This window comes from Gopherus evgoodei, chromosome 2, assembly GCF_007399415.2.
Source record: "Gopherus evgoodei ecotype Sinaloan lineage chromosome 2, rGopEvg1_v1.p, whole genome shotgun sequence".
Classification (NCBI taxonomy): domain Eukaryota; kingdom Metazoa; phylum Chordata; order Testudines; family Testudinidae; genus Gopherus; species Gopherus evgoodei.
In genome coordinates, this window is record NC_044323.1 from 81,234,483 (window position 1) to 81,260,726 (window position 26,244).

At 47.5% G+C, this 26,244-nt stretch overlaps 1 protein-coding gene across 9 annotated transcripts in view; it reads left to right on the top strand.

Annotated features, from left to right (window-relative positions):
* FYCO1 (FYVE and coiled-coil domain containing 1) overlaps nucleotides 1-26,244 on the top strand; it is a 90,141-nt gene that overhangs the window by 22,895 nt on the left and 41,002 nt on the right. For 6 of the 9 annotated variants that reach the window (XM_030551145.1, XM_030551149.1, XM_030551146.1 and 3 more), the window contains exons 5-11: nucleotides 736-842; nucleotides 9,651-9,794; nucleotides 16,521-16,614; nucleotides 17,983-20,613; nucleotides 22,201-22,293; nucleotides 23,085-23,203; nucleotides 25,229-25,396. In XM_030551145.1, the coding sequence (XP_030407005.1) occupies nucleotides 736-842; nucleotides 9,651-9,794; nucleotides 16,521-16,614; nucleotides 17,983-20,613; nucleotides 22,201-22,293; nucleotides 23,085-23,203; nucleotides 25,229-25,396 (3,356 nt within the window). Of the gene's footprint in view, nucleotides 1-735; nucleotides 843-9,650; nucleotides 9,795-16,520; nucleotides 16,615-17,982; nucleotides 20,614-22,200; nucleotides 22,294-23,084; nucleotides 23,204-25,228; nucleotides 25,397-26,244 lie in introns of those variants that run through there. The other 3 variants (XM_030551152.1, XM_030551150.1, XM_030551154.1) reach the window with 2 other exon arrangements.

Here is a 26,244-nt window from a genome sequence, read left to right on the forward strand (position 1 = left end):
CCTGATGAGGTGTGAACTGCCTCTCTGTTCTTGGAGAATTTTTCCCTGGGCTTATTTTAAGCCATGAGGATACATTTTCAGCCTCTTATCTATATACATGAAATTATAATGTGCACTGTTACTATAACATTACAGTAACAACCATGCTTAGTGCATCGTGAGCCTTCCGAAGACACCCAACGTGACAAACTTTGCATTGGATACCACACAATCATTTTATAAAGATGAACATGGGGGTGTGTAGGGTGTTCCCCCAAGATACAGAGCATCACAGTTGTCCTTAAATTTCAGCATTCAAAAATATGTTTTATATTCTTTAATTTCATAATAAACGCAGCTTCATGTAGTTGTTATGGTTTGGATGTGTCAGAAATTTCCTGTTTCACCTTCTATGGAGCCATAGAAATTTGCAGGTGGAATGATTTCTTAGAATCATTTTGTTTACTTGCGGTTTATGATTTTTGAAAGAATCAGTCAGCTGTTTCAGGTAACACGTTTGTCAGATTGTGTTCTTGAAATGAAACTGCAGAAGTCAGAGGAACGAACTCCACTATTAAGATATTCCAGGAGGTTGTCCCTCAGGGTCACCCCAGTATCATTTCCCGGAGTCCAATTGCTATAGATGTTCTTGGCATATGTGCATAGAAATATTAATAGCTGGCTTGTCAATGTGTGATTTATATATGTTTATAATTGGTGCTTAAAGGTTATCTTCCTGTGGCTTGTTTTTCCCAGCTCAGAACATCTCTTGGTAAAGGAAGAGCATTTATACGTTACTCCTTAGTACACCAAAGACTGGCAGACACTTTGCAACAATGTTTTATGAATACCAAAGTAACAAGGTAAATGCAAAGGTACTGTTGTGATGCATGGAAGATATCTGGAGATGAACAAACAGTGAAACATGGGACTGATTCAGTGCCATGTGAAATAAATGGAAAACCTTCCATACAGTTGGCTCAGAGGACTGATAATAGGGTATAAAGCAGAGGTAGGCAAACTACAGCCCGTGGGCCACAACTGGCCCGCGGGACCGTCCTTCCTGGCCCTTGAGCTCCCTGCCGGGGAGGCTAGCCCCAGCCCCTCCTCCACAGTCATGCTGCCGCGTGGGCAGTGCTCTGGGCAGCAGGGTTGCACACTCCTGCCGAGCAGTGTGGCAGCATGTCTGGCTCTGGCCAGGTGGTGTGGCTGCCATACTTGCTGCTCTGAGCGGCATGGTAAGCGGGCGGGGAGTGGGGGCGTTGGATAAGGGGCAGGGTTGCCTTAGGGGGCAGTCAGTGGACAGGGAGCAGGAGCTGGTTGGATGGGGCAGCTGTTCTAGGGGACGGGGGAGGGGTTGGATAAGCGTGGGAGTCCTGGGGGGCCTGTCAGGGGGCGAGGGTGTGGATAGGGGTCAGACCAGTCAGGGGACTGGGAGCAGGGGGGGTTGGATAAGGGGTTGGGTTCCGGGGGCGGTTAGGGGTGGGGGGGTCCCGGGAAGGGGCGGTCAAAGGACAAGGAGCGGGAGGGTTGGATGGGTCGGGGGTTCTGAGAAGTACAGTCAGGGGGCGGGAAGTGGGAGGGGTTGAATAGGGGGCAGAGACCAGGCTGTTTGGGGAGATACAGCCTTCCCTACCTGGCCCTCCATACAGTTTTGCAACCCGAATGTGGCCCTTGGGCCAAAAAAGTTTGCCCACACTTGGTATAAAGCCTGCATAAACTAGGTCACTGTTTCACACCCATCTTAGGTCAGTAAATATTGACAGTTGTTCAGTGGCCTATATGAAATGAGTTACTGGTCCAAGTCCAGTTCCTCTTAGACTAGGGTCAGTATTGCAAACTGCCATTACAACTGGTCCTAGTCTGCACCTTTTTTAGTACTCTAACTTGGGGGACCCTACAAAGGGGTTTTTGAACCTCAAGTTCATTATAAAGCAGAGTGCTTTGTGCCTGGAACATTTGTGCATGTTACTTACACACCTTACATTTTTCAATCTTTACAAGTGCTGAACATCTGGGTTCAGATATGGCTAAATTCATATGTGGAAATGAATTTGGAGGTAGTGCACAGAGCCTCAAATGATTGTCATAAACAGATAGCTAAGGGTTAATGTCTCTTTCACCTGGGAAGAAGTAACCTGAAACACCTGACCAGAGGACCAATCAGGAAACAAGACTTTTTCAAATCTGGGTGGAGGGAAGTTTGTGTCTGAGTCCTTTGTCTTGTATCTGTCCCTCTTGGCTATGGGAAGGATTTTTCTGTTTCCTGCTTTCTAATCTTCTGTTTCCCAGTTGTAAGTACAAAAGATCAGGTAGGGATTTATATGTTTTTTTGTATTTACATGTGTGTAGTTGCTGGAATGTTTTAAATTGTATTCTTTTTGAATAAGGCTGTTTATTCATATTTCTTTTAAGCAATTGACCCTGTATTTGTCACCTTAATACAGAGAGACCATTTTTATGTACTTTTTCTTTCTTTTTATATAAAGCTTTCTTTTTAAGACCTGTTGGAGTTTTTTCTTTAGTGGGGAACTCCAGGGAATTGAGTCTGTGCTCACCAGGGAATTGGTGGGAGGAAGAAGTCAGGGGGAAATCTGTGTGTGTTAGATTTACTAGCCTGACTTTGCATGCCCTCTGGGTGAAGAGGGAAGTACTTCTGTTTCCAGGACTGGAAATAGAGAGGGTGGAATCCCTCTGTTTAGATTCATGGAGCTTGCTTCTGTGTATCTCTCCAGGAACACCTGGAGGTGGGGGGGAAAGGGGAAAGGTTTATTTCCCTTTGTTGTGAGACTCAAGGGATTTGGGTCTTGGGATCCCCAGGGAAGGTTTTGGGGGGGACCAGAGTGCCCCAAAACACTCTAATTTTTTGGGTGGTGGCAGCTTTACCAGGTCCAAGCTGGTAACTAAGCTTGGAGGTTTTCATGCTAACCCACATATTTTGGATGCTAAGGTCCAAATCTGGGACTAGGTTATGACATGGTGGCAGCGTTTGTGGGAAAGATAGAATCCACAAGCCAGTAGGAATATTATATTTTTCTTTTCTCTGCTAGGGACTTTTAAGCAGAGAGAACAGTTTGTTTTTAAAGGGAACCAGAGAGAATTTTTTTTCTGCTCTCTCTGACAGTTGTGGCTTGCATATTAAGCAAGGAACCATTAGGGAGCTATTTCGGGTCTTTTGTCAGACAATAGCACTCCCATTAGGGGGCAATTACCAGCACAATACACATGCAAATAAAGTGGTTTTTCTGGTTTACTTTACATTGAAAAGATTAGCTAGAGGAAGAAAGGGAAAAAGGCACTGTTGCTAGGCAGACCCCAGGAGGCAAAAAAGAACCTGCAGTTCAGAAGATAAACACCGGAGGGCACCCCAACATAAGAAAACAGGAACCATACCTACCAAGACAAAAATGGAGGCCGAAGAACAAATCAAAGATGCCGAGCACAGGCGAGAGATGGAAAAAAAAACAGGAACTAGGAATAAAACAAAAAGAGATGGAGATGAAAGAAAGAGAAGAACAGATCAAACAGGCAGCCCATAAAAGAGAACAAGAAGCCAAAAATGCAGCCCACCACAGAAAACTACAAGAAGAAGAGGTGGCCCACAAAATGAAACAAGCAGAAGAAGAGGTGGCCCACCGCCGAGAAATGGAAAAACAACAAAAAGAAAGTGAAGAGAAGGAAAAAGAGAGAAAACATGAACTGGACTTAGCACAAGCTGGGCTGCATGCGCCAGCCGATCCTAACAACCCTTCTCCAATTATGGTTCCACATCACAGGAAATTTCCCACCTACAAGGCAAGTGATGACACTGAGGCCTTCTTGGAAAATTTTGAAAGAGCCTGTCTTGGGTACCGCATCTCTGAAGACCAGTACATGGTAGAATTGAGGCCACAGCTCAGTGGACCTTTAGCAGAAGTGGCAGCTGAAATGCCTAAGGAGAACATGAATGACTATAAACTTTTTCAAACCAAGGCCAGATACACAATGGGGATAACCCCGGATCATGCCCGTCGGCGTTTCAGAACCCAAAAGTGGAAACCAGATGTGTCATTTCCCAAACACGCCTACTACGTTGGGAAAAATTATGAGGCCTGGATATCAAGACACAATGTTAAATCCTTGGAAGAACTGCACCTCCTCATACAAATGGAACAGTTCTTGGATGGTGTTCCTGAGGACATAACACGGTACATACAAGATGGAAAACCCAAAAATCTCACCAAGGCGGGGGAGATTGCAGCCAGATGGATGGAAGTGGCAAAAAGCAAGAAAGCTACTGTCAAGGGGACCGAATACCCCAGAGGGCACACCGACCATAAACCCTACAGCCGAGGACAGCCAAAGACCCCACATACAACCCAAGTAAAGCCACAGACGCCCTATTCTTCCACCTCACCAGTCTCCAGTAACTCACCTCGACCCAGTGACCAGTCAGATGGAAGATGCTTTAAGTGTAATGAACTGGGACATATCAAGGCCAACTGCCCAAAGACCGCCAACCGAGTGCAGTTCATTACACCACCATCACCCAAAAGATCCCCAGGCCCAGATGCCTCTCAAATACCCTTGGAGCGAAGGGAAAATTTGAGAGTGGGCAGAAAGAAGGTTACTGCGTGGAGAGACACGGGGGCACAAGTGTCAGCTATCCACCAATCCTTCGTAGACCCCAAATTCATCAACCCAAAGGCCCAAGCGACAATTTACCCCTTCATGTCACAAGCTGTAGACTTGCCTACAGCTAAACTGCCTGTCCAGTACAAAGGCTGGTCAGGAATGTGGACTTTTGCAGTCTATGACAACTATCCCATCCCCATGCTACTGGGGGAAGACTTGGCCAACCAGGTGAAGTGGGCCAAGAGAGTGGGAATGGTTACATGTAGCCAAACCAGGCAAGCTTCCAGACCCATTCCTGATCCTGAGCCGTCCACAGACGCCCCGTCTGTGTTACCAGAGACCCAGACAGAGGTAGTGGACCCAGATTCCATGCCAACCACTGAAACAGCCACAGTGCCTCCAGTCCCAGGCCTGGAACTGGAACAGCAACCAGCACCAGCAATTGCAACCACATCTTCAAACTCAACGCCAGTGGGCGCCAGTGAGCCACAACTGGCAGAAGCAACAAACAGCCATACCCAAAAGGCTCAGCCAGAGCCTGAAATACCCTCAGGTGCACCAGCGGAGAGCGGTTCACCAGCAAAGGAAACAACCCCATCACCTACATCGCTTCCAGAGGGACCAAGCCCAAGTCCACAGTCTGAGGAAAAACTGGTGACCCCAGCCTCAAGGGAACAGTTCCAGACTGAACAGAAAGCAGATGACAGCCTTCAGAAAGCTTGGGCGGCGGCACGGAGCACCCCACCGCCTCTCAGCTCTTCTAATCGATCCCGGTTTGTTATAGACCAAGGACTTTTATACAAGGAGATTCTTTCTGGTGGACACCGGGAAGAATGGCAGCCGCAAAAACAGTTGGTGGTTCCAACTAAGTACCGGGGGAAGCTCTTAAGCTTAGCCCATGATCATCCCAGTGGCCATGCTGGGGTGAACAGAACCAAGGACCAGTGGGGAAGTCCTTCCACTGGGAGGGGATGGGCAAGGATGTTGCCAAGTATGTCCGGTCTTGTGAGGTATGCCAAAGAATGGGAAAACCCCAAGACCAGGTCAAGGCCCCTCTCCAGCCACTCCCCATAATTGAGGTCCCATTTCAGCGAGTAGCTGTGGATATTCTGGGTCCTTTCCCAAAAAAGACACCCAGAGGAAAGCAGTACGTACTGACTTTCGTGGACTTTGCTACTCGATGGCCGGAAGCAGTAGCTCTAGGCATCACCAGGGCTAACACTGTGTGCCTGGCACTAACAGACATTTTTGCCAGGGTAGGTTGGCCCTCCGACATCCTTACAGATTCAGGATCTAATTTCCTGGCAGGGACCATGCAAAAACTGTGGGAAACTCATGGGGTGAACCACTTGGTTGCCACCCCGTACCACCATCAAACGAATGGCCTGGTGGAAAGGTTTAATGGAACTTTGGGGGCCATGATACGTAAATTTGTCAATGAACACTCCAATAATTCGGACCTAGTGTTGCAGCAGTTGCTGTTTGCCTACAGGGCTGTACAACATCCCAGTTTAGGGTTTTCACCGTTTGAACTTGTGTATGGTCATGAGGTTAAGGGGCCATTACAGTTGGTGAAGCAGCAATGGGAGGGGTTTATGCCTTCTCCAGGAACTAACATTCTGGACTTTGTAAGCAACCTACAAAGCACACTCCGACACTCTTTAGCCCTTGCTAAAGAAAACCTAAAGGATGCTCAGGAAGAGCAAAAGGTCTGGTATGACAGACATACCAGAGAATGTTCCTTCAAAGTAGGAGACCAGGTTATGGTCTTGAAGGCGCAACAGGCCCATAAGATGGAAGCATCATGGGAAGGGCCATTCACGGTCCAAGAGCGCCTGGGAACTGAGAACTACCTCATAGCATTTCCCAATTCCTCACTAAAGCCCAGAGTGTACCATGTTAATTCTCTCAAGCCTTTCTATTCCAGAGACTTACAGATTTGTCAGTTTACAGTCCAGGGAGATGATGCTGAGTGGCCTGATGGTGTCTACTACGACGGGAAAAAAGACTGTAGCATGGAAGAGGTGAACCTCTCAACCACCCTGGAACGTCTGCAGCGGCGACAAATCAAGGAGCTGTGCACTAGCTTCGCCCCATTGTTCTCAGCCACCCCAGGACGGACTGAACGGGCATACCACTCCATTGACACAGGTAATGCTCACCCAATCAGAAACCCACCCTACCGGGTGTCTCCTCATGCCCAAGCTGCTATAGAATGGGAGATCCAGAACATGCTACAGATGGGTATAATCCGCTCATCAACCAGTGCATGGGCATCTCCAGTGGTTCTGGTACCCAAACCAGATGGGGAAATACGCTTTTGCGTGGACTACCGTAAGCTAAATGCGGTAACTCCTCCGGACAACTATCCAATGCCATGCACCGATGAGCTATTGGAGAAGTTGGGGCGTGCCCAGTTCATCTCTACAATAGACTTAACCAAGGGGTACTGGCAAGTACCGCTAGATGAAGCTGCCAAGGAAAGGTCAGCATTCGTCACCCATGCGGGGGTGTATGAATTCAATGTCCTTCCTTTCGAGCTTCTAAATGCACCTGCCACCTTCCACAGGCTGGTAGATGGTCTACTAGCAGGACTGGGAGAATATGCAGTTGCCTACCTCGATGATGTGGCCATTTTTTCAGACTCCTGGCCCGAACACCTACTACACCTGGAAAAGGTCTTTGAGCGCATCAGGCAGGCCGGACTAACTGTTAAGGCCAAAAAGTGTCAAATAGGCCAAAACAGAGTGACTTACCTGGGGCACCAGGTGAGTCGAGGAACCATAAACCCTTTACAGGCCAAGGTGGATGCTATCCAAAAGTGGCCTGTCCCAAGGTCAAAGAAACAGGTCCAATCCTTCTTAGGATTGGCCGGGTAGTACAGGCGATTTGTACCACACTACAGCTAAATCGCTGCCCCACTGACCAACCTGACCAAAAAGACCCAGCCTAATGCAGTTAAGTGGACTGATGAGTGTCAAAAGGCCTTTACCCAACTTAAGGCAATGCTCATGTCTGACCCTGTGCTCAGGGCCCCGGACTTTGACAAGCCATTCCTAGTAACCACGGATGCATCTGAGCGTGGTATAGGAGCAGTTCTCATGCAGGAAGCAACAGATCACAACTTCCATCCTGTCGTGTTTCTCAGCAAGAAACTGTCTGAGAGGGAAAGTCACTGGTCAGTCAGTGAAAAGGAATGCTATGCCATTGTGTACGCCCTGGAAAAGCTATGCCCATATGTTTGGGGACAGCTACAAACTGACCATGCTGTGCTAAAGTGGCTTCATACTGCCAAGGGGAACAACAAGAAACTTCTTCGTTGGAGTTTAGCTCTCCAAGATTTTGATTTTGAAATTCAGCACATCTCAGAAGCTTCTAACAAAGTAGCGGATGCACTCTCCCGTGAGAGTTTCCCAGAATCCAGTAGTTAAAAAGTGTTCTTAAAATGTAGAAGTCTGTTAGTTATATACTTAGTGGTATATGTAAAGGTGCATGTGTTGTATTAATCTGTTTATTTTAAAGTTCTAGGAGGAAATCGCCGCCAGTGAGCTTCCCCACTGTCCGCAATTTGGGGGGGCGTGTCATAAACAGATAGCTAAGGGTTAATGTCTCTTTCACCTGGAAAGAAGTAACCTGAAACACCTGACCAGAGGACCAATCAGGAAACAAGACTTTTTCAAATCTGGGTGGAGGGAAGTTTGTGTCTGAGTTCTTTGTCTTGTATCTGTCCCTCTCGGCTATGGGAAGGATTTTTCTATTTCCTGCTTTCTAATCTTCTGTTTCCCAGTTGCAGGTACAAAAGATCAGATAGGGATTTATTTTTTTTTTGTATTTACATGTGTGTAGTTGCTGGAATGTTTTAAATTGTATTCTTTTTGAATAAGGCTGTTTATTCATATTTCTTTTAAGCAATTGACCCTGTATTTGTCACCTTAATACAGAGAGACCATTTGTATGTATTTTTCTTTCTTTTTTATATAAAGCTTTCTTTTTAAGACCTGTTGGAGTTTTTTCTTTAGTAGGGAACTCCAGGGAATTGAGTCTGTGCTCACCAGGGAATTGGTGGGAGGAAGAAGTCGGGGGGAAATCTGTGTGTGTTAGATTTACTAGCCTGACTTTGCATGCCCTCTGGGTGAAGAGGGAAGTACTTCTGTTTCCAGGACTGGAAATAGAGAGGGTGGAATCCCTCTGTTTAGATTCACGGAGCTTGCTTCTGTGTATCTCTCCAGGAGCACCTGGAGGGGGGGGAAGGGAAAAGGTTTACTTCCCTTTGTTGTGAGACTCAAGGGATTTGGGTCTTGGGGTCCCCAGGGAAGGTTTTTGGGGGGACCAGAGTGCCCCAAAACACTCTAATTTTTTGGGTGGTGGCAGCTTTACCAGGTCCAAGCTGGTAACTAAGCTTGGAGGTTTTCATGCTAACCCCCATATTTTGGACGCTAAAGTCCAAATCTGGGACTAGGTTATGACAATGATAACTGTATATCACTAAGCATCACACAGTGTGGTACAATGTAACCGGTTGTCTTTCTGGTCAAGAAAAACCAAAGACTGGAATAGCAAGAGTTTAACAAGTCAGGATGGATATGCATAGAGCTTTCACAGAAAAACTTTCAGTTTTTATCTTCCTTTTCATTGTATCTAATTCTGACTGCTGCTACCAGTCACGTGTTGTTATGAGCATTCAGTTTACACACATTCAAAACATAAAGGTGAGCTTACAGAGTACCATGTGAGTATCCATTATACGGTAAATCCTTCTCCTTCTCCAGTTGCCTGCCTGAGCCCAGAGTAAAAATGTTTTGTGCAGGGTTTCTTCACAGGAGGAATCCATAAGCTTCATTAGGTCTTACTGCCACCGGGAGCTGCCCTCACTCCCAACAAAGAGGTTGTATGTGTGTGGGGGGGAGGAGAAGTGGATCTGATTGATGTCTATTGCATTTGCAGTGGATCCTGCTAATTTTTCTGGGAAGTTTAACAAATAATGTTTCATTTTCTTGAGAAAGTTGCAGGCGCTTCTCTTTTATTTATTACTCCTTGTCATTTGATTCTTCTTTTAGTGACTGGTACTATGCAAGAAGTCCATTTCTGAAGTCTAAAATGAGTTCTGACATTGTGGGTCAACTCTATGAGTTAACTGAGGTTCGGTTTGACTTGGCATCAAGAGGGCATGACTTAGATGCTGCTTGGCCAACATTTGCCAGGTAATGTAGTAAAATGTAACTGTTTTCAATACAGTTAGAGCTATAACACACCGTCTGTGACTTGCAAAAACTTCTGCAACTTTTCTGTTTAACATAAAAGGAGGCATAAGCCTTCACCTTGTAACATCTCTGCAGCCAACCTGGACTTCATGGTCATTACTGGGCTGAATGCCAGGGGTCAATCTGATGCTTATTCAAGTCTGAGAGTCCTTCCACTGACTTCAGCAGGCATCAGCTCAGACTCCCCAGGGTCTGCTTACATCTTCACAGTGATGATGAGAAATTAACTTGGGGCCCTCTTGTCCAGAAGCTGTGTCCCGTACCAGCTGAACTAACCATGAATCTTTTTCATTTGAGCAGTAAGAGAACTCATGATACACACCTGTTTCAGTAGGCCTGCTTCTGCTTGAAAGAGGGTAATCCTCCATGTAGGGGTTGATCCAGCTCCACTGAGGTCTGTAGGAGTCTTCCCATTGATATCAATGAATGTTGGATCAGGCCCTGTGCACGCTAGCCAGGAGGATATTGTCATATCCAGTGGTTCTTCTTCGAGTGATTGCTCATATCCATTCCAGTTAGGTGTGCGCGCCGTGCGTGCACACTCGTCAGAAGATTTTTACCCTAGCAACTCCGGTGGGTCGGCAGGTCACCCCCTGGAATGGCGCCGCCATGGCACTGGATATATACCCCTGCCAACCCGACCACTCCTCAGTTCCTTATTACCGCCCATGTCGGTCGTTGGAACAGTGAAGCGTGGCTTAGCTGTCCTCCACTCCCCTAGCTTCTCTTTGTTCATTTGATCTCTTGTTGTATATAGTTGACATTAGTCTATAGTGTAATTAGTTTTATAGTTGTTAGTTAGTTACTGTATATAGTTTAGCGGGATTTGGGCTTTAGCCCTTCCCCGCACCCAGTGTCTGGGCCCAGGCCCGGTTCACCAGGGTTTAAACCATGCTCGGCCTGCAAAAAGCCGATGCCCACGAGCGATCCCCACAACTCTTGCCTAAAGTGCCTCGGGGAATCGCACATCTCCGACAAGTGCCGCATTTGCAAGGCCTTTAAGCCACGGACTAAAAAGGAGAGGGACTTTCGCTTAAAGACTCTCCTTATGGAGGCAGCCCTTAACCCTCCGTCCTCGGCACCGAGCGCTGACAGCGCTCCTCCGACACTGGATCGTGTCGGCTCCGCCAAGACACCTCGGCACCGGCCTTATCCGGCACAGGGACCTGACCGAAGGCCCTCAGCCTCCTCCCCACCTTCGACGCAGACTCATTCGGATTGCCTGGCACCTACTCCTACTGCGGCACCAACGACTGTGGTACCGTCGACTCCGGTCCCGAGAGGGCCGTTGAGTCCGGTCCTGGAGAGCTCCCCGGTGAGACCCATGGTCAAGCTGACGGTCCCCTCTACGCTGGAGACATTCTCCTCGGCCAGGGACCTTATTGCAATGACTGAGTCTACCCTGCCTCAACCCTCGGCTCCGCCGGTGCGGGTTCTGCATTCTAGAGGCAAGCCTGCTGCCATGAGGCCTCCTTCGCTGGAATTGACGAGCCAGCACCGATCTCGATCCAGGTCCCGGCACCGCTCAAGGTCTCATGGCTGGTCCCGGTCTCAACGCCGCTCGCAGTCCCGGCACCGCTCACCGCAGCGGTACCGGTCGTTCTCGCAGCACAGATCCACCTCACGTCCCGCCCGGTACTCTCGGTACCGCTCTGGCTCTAGGCACCGCTCCCGGCACCAAGACTCTCACAGCCGGTCCCGCTGCAGACATTCCAGATCCCGGTCGACCTCCCGGCACCGCGCTGGTTGCAGGTCCCGATCTCTATCTCGGCACCGATATGATTCCTGGTACCGATCCCCGACACTGAGAAGATCTCCAGCGACGGGAGCGAGGGAGTCATACCAGCCTCGTTCAGCTCCCCCATGGCCGTCCCATCACCCGTCCATGTCTTCTCGGGCAGATAGTGCATACGCCCCAGACACCGACGTGCCTGCTGCCTTGTTCCATGAGCCCCAGCCTCAAGATCATGGACCACAGCAGTGGGGATTCTGGACACCTTGGGCATACCATCAGGCCCAAGGCCCTCACCCAGATCCCTCACACTTGAACGCCTCAGAACACAGGGTGCCGGAGGCCACGATTACCCATCCTCCTCCTCCTCCTATGGAGGAAGGGTTGACCCAGCCTCAGGACTCTGAGCTCCCCGGGAAGACAGACACGGTTCACCAGGCAGAGCCCTCATCAGACCCGCTTGTGCCAGGTCTCTCCTCTTCATCCTCCCCTGACGAGGCTGTAGCAGGAACCCCATCTGCCAGCCCTCCTCCAATTGACCTCAGGGCCCACCAGGACCCCTCAGGTGTGTTGCACAGAACATGAACTTGCAGGCCAAGGAGGTCCCGGAGGTACAAGACCCAGTGGTGGACATATTGTCATCAGATGCCCCCACTAGAGTGGCCCTTCCATTCATTAAGACCATACAAGCCAATGCCAATACAATCTGGCAGTCTCCGGCTTCTGTTCTGCCCGCTGCATGAGGGGTAGAGCGCAAATACATGGTGCCCTCCAAGGGTTATGAATATCTGTATGTCCACCCTCCTCCTTGCTCCCTCGTCATCCAGTCGGTTAACGAGAGAGAGCGCCATGGCCAGCAGGCCCCGGCCCCTAAATCGAATGACGCGAGGCGCATGAACTTGCTCGGGCGAAAAGTCTACCCTGCGGGGGCCCTTCAACTTCGCGTGTCCAATCAGCAAGCCCTCCTTAGCCACTATAGCTACAACACCTGGGCGGCGGCGGACAAATTTAAGGAGTTGCTTCCACAGGACGCACGACAGGAGTTCTCGGCGATCCTTGATGAAGGAAAAAAGGTCGCGAGAACTTCCCTCCAGGCTTCCCTGTACACGGCGGACTCAGCCGCCAGAACTCTGGCCTCTGGCATGACTATGCACCGTGTCTCGTGGCTGCAGGTCTCCGGCCTCCCCCCGGAGCTCCAACACACCATTCAGGACCTTCCATTTGAGGGCCAAGGACTGTTTTCGGATAAAACTGACCCTAGGCTACAGATCCTAAAAGACAACAGGGTCATTATGCGCTCATTAGGGATGCACACGCCGGTAACTCAGCGCAGACCCTTCCGACCCCGACAGCACCGCCCTTACCCTCAACCCCGGCAGAGACAAGACTTCGCCAGATGGCGAGGCAGAAACGGTCGCCGAAGGCAATCAGGCAACCAAGGGGGCCAGAACCAGAGCTCCTCCAAGCTTCCCTCCGTGCCAAAACCTTTCTTTTGAAGGTGCGCCCGAGAGCATTTTACTAGTTTCTTTAAAGGATCTGTCCCCTCCTTTTTCCAACCGTCTTTCCTTTTTCCTCCCTGCGTGGTCCCAGCTGACATCAGATCGTTGGGTCTTATGCACGTTGGAACTTGGATACCACCTCCAGTTTATTTCAAACCCCCCCTTCCAGCCCCCTCCCTCATCCCTCTTCAGGGACCCCTCTCACTAGCAACTCCTCATACAGAAGGTGCAAACGCTCCTCGCCAAAGGAGCCATAGAGGAGGTACCGGAGCAGGAGCGGGGCAAGGGGTTTTATTCCTGCTACTTCCTAATCCCCAAGGCGAAGGGAGGTCTCAGACCTATCCTTGATCTGCGGGAGCTCAACAGATACATGATAAAGTTGAAGTTCCGTATGGTATCCCTGGGGACCATTATCCCATCCCTGGATCCTGGAGATTGGTGTGCCGCCTTCGACATGCAAGATGCCTACTTCCACATAGCCATCTTCCCACCTCACAGGAGGTTCCTCCGATTCGTGGTCAACCGCCAACACTTCCAGTTCACGGTCCTCCCGTTCAGCCTCTCTACAGCCCCAAGAGTATTCACCAAATGTATGGCTGTAGTCGCCACCCACCTTCGCCGCAGTCAGATACACGTGTTTCCGTATCTAGACGACTGGCTCATCCGCGGGACCTCCGAGACGCAAGTCTTCAGTCACGTCCGCATTGTCAAGAACCTTTTTCTACATCTAGGTTTAATGATCAATGTGGAAAAATCGACTCTAATCCCCACTCAGAGGATAGAGTTTATTGGCACCACCCTGGACTCCACTCTTGCCAAAGCCTGTCTACCACTGTCACGGTTCCAGACTATGGCGGACATCATCCGGAGGCTGCAAGTGGCACCGTTGACTTCGGTACGCACTTGCCTTGCTCTCTTGGGCCACATGGCAGCCTGCACGTTTGTAACAAACTACGCAAGACTCCGCCTACAGCCCCTCCAGTCCTGGCTCAACTCACAATACCGTCCGGCCAGGGATCCTATGGACATGGTCGTCAGCATTCCCCCAGCCGTCCTAGACTCCTTCGAGTGGTGGCTGGATCCCTCCATGGTGTGTGTGGGGCTCCCGTTCCATCTGCCCCAGCCCTTGGCGTCCCTGACAATGGATGCATCATCCCTGGGTTGGGGGGCTCACCTCAGGCACCTACGCACCCAAGGCCTTTGGTCATCTCATGAGCTGGCCCTTCATATCAATGTCCGGGAGCTGAGAGTGATCCGCCTCGCTTGTCAGACATTGCGACAGCACTCACAGGGCCGTTATGTGTCAGTATTCACTGACAACACAACGGCCATGCACTATATAAACAAGTAGGGCGGCACGAGGTCTTCACCCCTGTGTCAAGAGACCTTACGACTCTGGGACTTCTGCATAGCCCATTCTATACACCTCATCGCGTCCTTTCTCTCGGGGGTTCGGAACACGCTGGTGGATCACCTCAGCAGATCCTTCCTTTCCCACGAATGGTCCTTTCGCCCGGACGTTGCTCTTTCGCTCTTCCAGAGGTGGAGGTTTCCCTGGATGGACCTCTTTGCATCTCGCGGGAACAGGAAATGCCAGATGTTCTGCTCCTTTCAAGGCCTCTCACCGGGTTCAGTGGCGGACGCCTTCCTTGTACTGTGGACGACGCACCTGCTCTATGCCTTTCCACCATTTCCGCTCGTCCACAAGGTCCTACTGAAAGTACGCAGGGACAAAGCCCACTTGATCATGATATCTCCAGCGTGACCTCGGCAACACTAGTACACCATGTTGCTAGACCTTTCCATAGCCGACTCTGTCCCCCTGCCTCTTCACCTGGACCTGATCACCCAGGACCACGGCAGGCTCCGTCACCCGGACCTTCAGTCGCTCAACTTCACGGCATGACTCCTGTGTGGCTGACCCAATCTGAGCTGCGTTGCTCTACCCCAGTGCAACAGGTGCTCCTGGGTAGCAGGAAGCCTTCCACTAAAGCAACGTATTTGGCCAAGTGGAAGCATTTCGCGTGCTGGTGCGCGGAGCGAAACTTCCTTCCCACCGAGGTCTCCATTTCCAACATCTTGGATTACCTCTGGTCCCTCAAACAACAGGGCCTGGCGGTATCATCTCTGAGGGTCCATTTGGCGGCCATCTCTACCTTCCACCCAGGGGAGGATGGCCACTCGGTGTTCTCTCACCCGATGGTGTCTAGATTCCTTAAAGGCCTGGAGCACCTCTACCCCCAAGTACGCCGCCCTGCCCCTATATGGGACCTTAACCTGGTTCTTGCCAGACTCATGTCCCCTCCATTCGAACCGTTAGCAACTTGCTCCCTTCTCTATCTCTCCTGGAAAACCGCTTTCCTGGGGGCCATCACATCCGCGAGACGGGTTTCGGCGCTTCGGGCCCTCACGGTAGATCCCCCATATACTGTGTTCCACAGGGACAAGGTGCAGTTGCGACTGCATCTGGCCTTTCTCCCCAAAGTGGTATCGGCCTTCCATGTTAACCAGGAGATCTTCCTACCTGTCTTCTTCCCAAAACCACATTTGTCTCGCAGGGAGCAGCAACTACACTCACTAGACATCCATAGAGCACTCGCTTTTTATATCGAGCGAACTAAGCCATTCCGCAGAACCCCCCAACTCTTTGTTGCAGTGGCTGAGCGTATCAAGGGGCTACCCGTCTCCTCGCAGCGGATTTCCTTCTGGGTAACGTCCTGCATACGCGCCTGTTACGACTTGGCTCACGTTCCCTCGGGCCATGTGACTGCGCACTCCACCAGGGCTCAGGCCTCATTGGCTGCTTTCCTCACTCACGTTCCCATTCATGAAATCTGTCGTGCAGTGACCTGGTCCTCGGTCCACACCTTTGCCTCCCACTACACCCTGGTTCAGCAGTCTAGGGATGACGCAGCCTTCAGCTCCGCCGTGTTACACTCTGCGACATCTCACTCCGACCCCACTGCCTAGGTAAGGCTTGGGAATCACCTAACTGGAATGGATATGAGCAATCACTCGAAGAAGAAAAGACGGTTACTCACCTTTGTAACTGTTGTTCTTCGAGATGTGTTGCTCATATCCATTCCACACCCGCCCTTCTTCCCCACTGTCGGAGTAGCCAGCAAGAAGGAACTGAGGAGCGGTCGGGTCGGCAGGGGTATATATCCAGCGCCATAGCGGCGCCACTCCAGGGGGCAACCTGCCGACCCACTGGAGTTGCTAGGGTAAAAATCTTCTGACGAGCGTGCACGCGCGGCGTGCACACCTAACTGGAATGGATATGAGCAACACATCTCGAAGAACAACATTTACAAAGGTGAGTAACCGTCTTTTATAACTAAAAGAATCCATAACGTCAGAGCAGACAATTATGTGTGTGCGTGCGTTTAGCCATTGTTAAAAGATTTCTTTTTTGTTTTTTCTTGCGGTCTACAGGAGGACATTGTCCTCACATGGCTCTTCAGCATATTTGTGGAAGCCTCCAAGTCGCAGTTCAAGCATAAGTAGTTTAGTGAGCAACTATCTGCAGGTAATTGAATGACAAAGAAGTGCATGCAATGTAGGCCACATTTCCTTAACGTCAAAGATCTTTAGACCTGGGAGCTGTATAACACCTTGTGACTTTAGTGGGAAACTACAAAAAAACTACAATAAAGGAGAATTGTCTCATAGCTGTATGATGGGATGGATAGACCGCACACTGAAAAGGAAGGTGCCAGAGAGGCCCTGTGTACCCACCCCTCTGTCCCTGTCAGTCGGGGCGGCAGGAAGGAAGCCTTTAAAAAGGAGGAAACTGCAGGCAGCTGGCAGGAGAGATCACCCTGAGCAGGAAATTGCTGGAGTGACTCTTGACACCACAAGGGGAGCTTCCATGAAGGAGATCTCCACCCCCAACCCTGTGGAGAGTGCACCAAACTCCCAGTATAGGCCTGACAGAGTGACCCTGATTCAGTAGCCCAGGCAGCAGGTCTCCATAAAAACTGCTACACTGATAGCACTGAAGCAAGAAGGTACTGTTTGCCTTTGTCCCTTTCAGTTGGATCAAGGAAGAAGTTATTCTTGGTGTGCTGAGACATTTAATTTTCCTTTTATGTCCTCCATCAGAAGAGATTTAAGAAGGCCTGCAAAGGATGGGGTCCCCTCTTTGCAAGGAGTAGGAAACGGGGGCCTGTGTTTAAGCCAGTGGGTGTGGCCAGGGTCTCCCATCACTTGGGAGAAAAACCTAAGAGGACTCTTTTTATAAGTTGATTAAACCTAACATTTAAGTTGTCTTCAAAAAACAAAACAAAAAAAAACAAACAAAAAACCCCCCAAAGCTTATAAAATCTCATGACTAGAAAGGTTTTCATTAGTATCAATGAAAATAGCCTTCTTTCCTTTAAGCTTTCCTTTCGCAGTTTTGTGATTCCAATCACAACAGCACTGTGGTAGCATCCAAGACCCCCCAGCTCAGTAAAGCACTTTAACTATATATTAAAGTCAATGGGATGCAAGCATGTGCTTAAATGCATTGCTGAATCAGGGCCACAATACAAACTGGTGTAACATCACTGGCTAAGATGCATAATATACAAAGAGTAAATAAATAATAAACAGAACTTAATTTTGTTCTGAGATGTCAGACGCTGGAGTTCTGAGCCCTACAGAAATGTTATAAATGAATAAAAGTAATTAATAATCAAGGAGACTAACAGTAGCATGGATTAGGATTTTTTTAGTATTAATTTTGATCTTGACAGCATCCCTTAAGTATTCATTTTATTACCACCACCACCAAGTATTAATCAACAAAAACAGTTAAGCTATCACTAAGTCCTGGAACATTCATAAGCTTTCATGTATAAAAATACACTGTTTCCAATTTAACTTTTCTGTTCTTTCCTTCCCGCCCTCTTAGACACAAGAGTTTCCAGGTAGCCCTGATACAAATAACTCACTAAATGCTGAACACTTGGAGGGATTTGAAGAGATGCGTGTGGAACTTGACCAGGGAGAGCTGAGGCAGAGGGAGCTGCAGGACCGGATTAATCAGCTACAGAAGAAAAACCAGGAGCTACAGGCAGCTGTCAGCCTTCAAAAAGAACAAGTGCAAGTGGAAAAGGAAAAGAGCAGCAACTTCAACGAGGAGAACTCCAGACTGACAAAGACGATAGCGGAGTTACAGAAACAGTGTGAGGTTTCCCACTCCACTCAGAGCACTGTTCATGACCTACAAAAATGTGTGCAGGCGTTAGAAGTGAATGCAGCCAAGCAGCAAAAGGAATACCACACAAGGCTTGAGCAAATGGAGTCAAGTAAGAAGGACTATGCCTCAGAACTGCAGCTCTTGAATCAGGAGCTGGAAACCACCAGGGCTTTGGTCAGCATGAAGGATCTCTGCATCAGTGAGCTCCAGACCAAGCTAAGTTCAACAGAGCAGAAGAATCTAGAGCTCATTGCAAAAGTTGATGCCGTCTTGGATGAAAAAGGACAACAAACCTCTACCCAGTATGAGACTACCCTAAAGATCCAAGAATTGCTGGAGAAACTTCACCAGGCAGAAAAGGAAAAGGCTGACATCCAGAAACTAAATAACAAACTTCTGTCTCAGGTAAAGACAGCGAGAGAGGAACTGCAGCTGAAAGAGGGGGCACAAAAAGAACTGGAATCCAGATTTAGTTGCCTCACCACAGACTCCAAAAAAGACAGTGAAAAACTGCTCATGAGCCTGGAAATGATGGCAAAAGAAATGGATACAGTGCAGGAGGCGCTGACTGTGAAAGGAAAGGAGGTGGCTGAACTCCAGATCCAGCTGAAGGGCTCTCTGGCTCGTGTGGGGTCACTGGAAAAAAATCTTGAAGAGACCAGACGAGCAAAAGAGAACCTTCAGGAAGACTGCAGGTGCAGGGAAGGTGCACTGAAGCAGGAAGCCAGAACCTTGGCAGAGCAACTCGAGCTGCAGGAGGATCATTTATCAAAGCTGAGTCAGAAGGTGCACAGCCTAGAGGAGCAAAACCAAAAACTCCTCTCAAGCAATGATCATCTCCTCCAGAAGGTAAAGGACATGGAGGAGCTCACAGGACAACAGAGCTTGGCACTGAACGAAATTGGTGAAGAAAGCAAGAAACTGAAATCTGAGAATGCAAATCTGCACCAAACCAAGGAGAAGATGAAAGAGAAGCAGAAAAACCTGGAGGCATCTAAAGCCTCTTTGGAAGCTGAGTTGGCCAGGCTGAAGGCATCGGAGAAACAGCTCCAGAGTCAGATTGATGATGCCATGGTGTCGGTGGATGAAAAAGAGAAAAAGCTCCGAGAGCAGAACAAACAGTTGCACGAAGACTTGCAGAATGTCACAAGGCAAAATCAGATCCTGGAAGAGAGGCTACAGTCTCTGCATTCTGAATACCAAGAACTGAGGCAAAGAGAAGATACCATCAAGGAGTCTTTAGCTGAATTGAAAACAGAGCACAAGAGTGCCAAACAGCATGGTTTACAGGTGGAAAAGATTCTGTTTTCCTTGAAGGAGTGTGAAGAGTCTCTTAGGTCACAAGTTACAGAGAAAGATGTGACACTGCAAGGCATAGAGAACCAATGCAAGCAGTTACAGGCAGAGATTGAGATGTACCAGAAAAAAGCAGAGTCCCTTGAGGTGGAAAAGCTAAATATGGAAAAAACATGCCTTCATCAAATAAAATTAATTGAATCTCTTACTGGAGAGAAGGATTCAGTGGAGAAGGCCCAACTGGAGCAGGCAGCATGTCAGGAGAAAAAGACACAAGAGTTGGCTTCCAGGCTAGCTGTGTCTGAAAAGCAGCTGCACATCAACCAGAGTGAAGTGTCAAGGTTGCAGGCAGAAGTGATTGACCTTCGAGCCAAGCTTAAGGAGACAGCTGATGAGAGAGAGAGGATGCAAGGCAAGCTGGATGTCACGGAGGCGGTTCTGGGGGAACAAAAGACACTGGTCCAGCAGCTGAAAGAGCAGAGTGAGTCACTCAACAGAAACCATGTGCAAGAGCTGGTGCAGTGTAAAGAAAGAGAAGAAACTCTGAAAAAAGAGCGGGAACAAGAAGCCCCTCAAAAGGCTGAGCTGGAGAAGAATGTGCTGAGTCTTAGGGAAGAGCTATCCAAGGTTAATCAGTATTTGGAGACTGTTAAAATGGAAAATGTAGAAACCAATGACTTGCTCCACAGAACCAACACTGACATGGCTGAACTTGGTATTCAGATCTGTACCTTGACCTCTGAGAAGGGGGATGCAGAAGAGAAGCTGGCCCGGGTCACTGAGAAGCTCAGGGAATTGGATGAGCAAGCAGCAAAGGAGCAGGAGAGGCTGCAACTTGACATATCCATGCTCAGGCAGGAGAACCAAGGCCTGACAGAGAAACTAAAGGATTATCAAGTACGCGTTGTAGCTGTTTCTAGCCTGCAAACACAGCTGGAGGTGGCAGAGAAACAGGCCCAAAGCTTCCAAGGGACCAGCAAAGAAGAGCTGTCTGCAATAAAATTTCAAATGAGCACAGAGATTATAAATTATCAGACAAAATTCAAGGTAATTAATATAATACTCTACATGCTATTCTACATTCTACATGCTTGACAGTGTTCACTGACATGGTAAGGAGAAGTAATTCCCTCCTCTGCAGGAATTACGAAGTGAAATGGCCTGTTATGGAGGTCGGATAATTACAACAGTTCCTTTTGGCTTTAATCTATGCACATATGAATTTAGGGGGAATTAGTCCCTAACACCCACTGAGCCTTGCTCTGCAATATGCTAAGCAACTTTGATTCCCCTTGATGTTTAACACTGAACCAGTTACATCCTCTTTACTACACTGGATTAGCAGAACAAGGCTATGGATGTGTGAACCTCCTTTCTTTGCAGAATATTGAAAAGGTGGTTTTCAGACCCAATGGTTATCGACTTTCATGAATATTACTCATCAAAACACTATGAATATTTCAGCTTACGATTTGCCGTTATTTAAAAATACCTGTAATACAATGGGCCCAATACTGCAAGATGCTGCATACCTCCTGCACCGGGCTAAGTGCTCTCAGTTCCCATCGATTCCCTGATAACAGTAACACCCATACTGGTACTCTCCCAAAATCCAGTTACAACCCAACATCCGCCCACTCATGAAACCAGAATAAGATGCTCCCAGTAGATTTTGCAGCTCTGATCACATGAACCCTTTCTTCTCTATCCTTGTGTGCAATGATCAGCAGTGAAATAGTTAATATTTGTAATATTTACATTGTCATTAGGCTTTAGTGTCAACATCTGTTGATATGAATAAGGCCAACTCACCCCTCTGTTAGAGGCACTGTTTCAGGCAGTCTGCAGACTCTGACATATAGCACAGCACAGGTTACACTGAGTTCGCACCTGGAAGTTTATCTCTTTGAACATAAGGGCTAGAGCCCCATGGTGGGATTTTCAGAAGTCTGAGTGTGGGCCTGGCTCCGCTCCTATTGCAATCAATGTTGATTTCAGTGAGATCAAAGTTAGAGATCCCAGCCTGAGTGGTAATTTTACTGTGCAAGATACAGCCACCGAAATAAAAGTCTAGTTTCAGGAAGCAGTAATGAGCCACCCCGATTGAACTCTGGATCATGTGGGGAGAAATTCCAGAAAGATAAAGAACTGTGTGTCTGTTACTGCAGCTCTGAAGCTGCCAGTTGATCAGATGTACACACAAGTCTGTGTATGCTGAGATTCTTCTAACGTCGAAAAGTAGTGTGCGCTTACTTTCTACTTTCTTTGCCCACAGAGCATCTCCTAATTCCCAGCATTACTTGTGCTCCCTTTGTACTTTCAACACAACATTTACATGTTTAGCAAGTTGGGCCATTTTTGTTATGGCCCATAATAATTGCTGGAAAAACATCATCTGACTACCAAAACGGGGGACTTTTCCCATGAATTAGGCCCTAAGTTTCCTGGGATGCCCATTTAAATTAATCTGCCATCAGCCGCGCAGAGGGCCAAATTTATCCCTGTTTTAACTCCATTATAATTAATGGATTAATTTGGCCCAGTATATTTTAATTGTCCATGCTGCATCAGCAGGAAACTTTAAAACTGGGTGATGACTTTTATGTGAACTCTGTGCTTTATTGACTACACTAGGCTGTCAGTGAAGAATACAAGAAAGTAAAAGAGCAGCTTGAGGAGCAGAAACGACAGCTGTGTGCTGCAGAGGAAGAGATTGCAGAGCTTCACGTAGGTGCTTAATCTGATTACAATAAAGAAATGTGCTAAAGTATTTGCATCAATAGTCACTTGTTTTAGCATTTATAAGGCAGAGGACTTGTCTGGCAGCTGGCTGGGAGCCTGAGAATGCACTTGAACAAATAATAAAACATGCAGGTCAAAATTCTCAAACTAGGGGGAGATTTTCAAAGGCACGAATAGCAGTTAAATACTGAGGTTCTCACCCCCCAAACAAGCTGACTTTTACTTAGGTGCCTAAATATAGATATAGAGGTGTACCCAAGTCTGAAAATGTTATCTCTAAAGTTCAGATATACAAGGTGCTTTTTCACTTCCTTTCATATTTAACTCTGTTTTAATGAAGAAGCCATAAATTTGACATTTTCCCCCTCATGATAATTTAGTTTCTTTTAAACTTTTTGTTTTCCTATTGAAGCACTTATTTCAGACTGTGAAATAGTTTTAAATACTGATGTGGTTTATTTTTTCATCATTGTATTTGGGACATTATTCTTTGATAAAGAGACAAAAGCCACTCAAAGCCCTTCTGCTGTGGCTAATAAGAATTACTGGCATGGTTTAATACTTTACAATTGATCCCTTATTCAATGTGACATAAGTAATCAATCCCCAGTACACAACTAATTAGTGTCTGATTATTCAATAGTAATGTTTTAATTAATGGTTGGACTTCTTAAACTCCCCTATCAAAGCATTGTTTAGGTGACATAATAACTAAGTTATAGTTGATACAGTGATGTTTTGATACGTTAAATAGAAATATTTTATTATTTTGCTAGGCTGTAAACACGGATCTGTCTAGCAGATTGGAGTATGCAACAAAGCAATTGACTGAATATGAATCCATCAGGTTAAAAAAAGATGAAGAGGTGATGTTGCTGAAAAAACACTTGGAGAGGTTAGCATTTTGGTTATTTCACTTGTACTGTTTGTAAGACGCCAAGCAGGAGATAAGTCACCATCGTATGTATACCATATTGTTGTGTACAGTATATGAGGCAGGGGAGAGAATACATAAATATTGAGTAGGAAGCGTTGAGTGACCTTTCAAATAGAAAACATGGAAATTACACAGAATACAGCTTCCCTTTTTCACTTAGCTGTTGTTCTTTAGTCATCGCATTTCTTGTTTCCTTTATGAAACTATTCTACGTGCTGCTAAGCTTTGTAGCATGGGTTAAATGCAGCATTCAAAGTACAGCAATGTTAACTGCTGTTTAAAAGAGAACTGGAACACTCCAGAGGATAGTCAGCTACGGAATGGAGCTGTCAGCTGGAAAGTGCACAGTGTCCATCAGGGCAGTTCTCGCCATGGAGACTGCAGGTAGGGGTGGGAGGACACAGTACTCCCCGGGATGCTTCACACCCCAACAAAAGTACAGATATTGGGCCATATGCTCAGCTGGTATCAATCAGTGTTATTCCATTGGGGCAATAGAAACAGCAAGTCTCAGAGCTGGGATCTGCAGTCTCGGGCTCTCACTGCGGCACTAAAAATAGTTGTGTAGATGTTTGGGGGTTGGACTGGAGCTTGGGCTCTGAAGCCTGGGGAGTGGGGTGGGTTTCAGAACCAAAGCCCATATGTCTACATGGCCATTCTGAGAGCTGTAGTGTGAGCCCCATAAACCCGAGTCTTTAGACCTGGGCTCTGAGATGTGCTGCCTTGGATTTCTGCGTGCTCTATAGATGAGACGTCATTTACATGGAGACTCTGCCCCTCAGCTCTGGTCATGGAGCAGATCTTCACTGGGCCTGACCTTGTGCAGAGCTGTTACCTGGAAGTAAGGAGCTAATGCTTATCTTGCTCCCACGTAAAAGAGAGCTGGGATATGGGCCTGAATGAGGACTTCAGAATCGGGGCCCTTAATTCCTTTTTCAGATTTCTGTTTATATCCACTCTAGTTTCTTACAACTAAGTGTACACTAGTTTCTTTTTTGTGCACCAGATGCTCATCTGGTGTCAACTGAAGTAGCTCCATGTATAAATCAGTGTCCACTGATTTCAAAACTGAGTATCTGATCTGGTGAGTTCATCTCTTATGCCAACTGGGAGTCTATTGATTAAGCTAAGTAGACTGTAGTCTGTCAAGTTTACCACTGAGCAGGGGCGGCTCTAGGCATTTTGCCGCCCCAAGCATGGCAGGCAGCGTGCCTGCCGCCCTCACAGTGACCGGCAGAGCGCCCCCAGTGGCTTGCCACCCCAAGCACGCGCCTGGCATGCTGGTGCCTGGAGCCACCCCTGCCACTGAGACTGTGAGTAATTCTCTAGTTTAAGTTGCTCTACTGACTGAAATTAAATACACTAGAAATCAAATCATTAAGTCTTTCACTCTATCCACTTGAAATCAGAGGCAAATTTGTCTGGATGAGACTCTCAAGTGAAGTCATATTAGCAGAGCTTGTCAGTATTTCTTGTACTCAGTCAGGGGTAAAGGGTTTTTAGCTCCTTTGTAAATGTTTTTGTTTTGTGGTATAGCAAATTAATAGCATACTTAGTATACCTTTCGTGAACATGTAAACCACTGATATGTTTGTGCTCTGGATTGTCCTCTGTGCCCAGTCTGTTGGGGATATGGGTCTTTACAGACTCACCCAGAGACTCACCCTTGGCTCTTAGCTTAAGCTGTAGCAGTTCATGCTACCTGATTCAATCCCTGGTGTGCAGCCAAGAGGACAGCCATCACAAACACAGCTATGAAAAGGGAGCAGAAAATAGGACCCTCATCCCCAGAAGTTACTGATTGTCAAAGGTACCCACAGGTAATGTATCTATGGACAGCTTCAAAAGTGTCAAAAAACTAAAGCACATTGTTCTATACAATATTGTGTTCACACTGAGAAAGACTTCACTAAAACTACAGAGTTCGTCAAGATAAATGGCAGACGGGACTTCTTTAAGAACAATTAATTTGCATTTAAACAGGACCCAAAAAGAAGTTGACAAAGCGAGTGAGCAAGTCAAAGAGTATGGTGACAAACTCAACAAGGCGACAGCAGACAGAGACAGCAGTGATCAGAAGTTGTTGGCAGAGCTAGACGATCTAACTAGAACAAAGCAATTCCTTGAAGAACGTTTGATTGAACTTCTCAGGTTGGTATTTAAAAAATAATAGGTTCTATTGTGGAGGATTTTAAATGGTGCTGTGTGGAGGGATTAATCTTTTATTCCTGAACAGAAAATAAATGTAATGGCCAAATTCTGTGACACAACATTGGCAGTGATATTCAATGGCTAGGGCACATTAAGAGAAGTAAAATAGACAAAATGTGATCTAGCTCTTTTGTATCTGTTTTGCAAAATCCATGTTATTCTCTATATAGCATATGTTCTTCCCCCTCCCTCGCCAAAAATGTTTCAATATGTTTTTCTAGCAAATATTTATCTCTAGTATCCATCACTTACAGAGAGCACCTTGCAGTCTGTCCTGGATAAGGGACTGGGCTGGGACCAAATTGTTATTCAGAGAACGATGCTGACTGGTAAATTGTGGGGAAATGGAAGGTAAAAAATATGAGAGAGGCTCCATCCATTGCTCACCCATGCCCCCCATGTCCCATTCACTTGCGGCTCAGCAGCAGCTGCCATCCCACCTACATTCTGATCCATAATGTGGGTAGCCCACGCAGGGAAGCAAGGAGTCATCTCACCTCCTTAATCCTCTGTCCTGGCCCATAGCCTGGCCTACGACTGAGCCCAGTGTGATAAGCCTTTAAATAGCAAACTCAACAGGCAGCCGCTCCACTGGTTTAAACTGGTGCAGATTCATTGGAAAGTTAATGGGTGCTGACAAGTGTCACAACAGGAGCTGCTGGATGAAAATCTAGCCCTTATTTAACTACTAAAGGAAAGCTTAGCATCTTTGAAAATCTGGCCCCAAGTGGCTTGCCCAAGGTCACACACGTGATCTGGTGCAGAGCTGTAAACTGAACCCAGCTTTC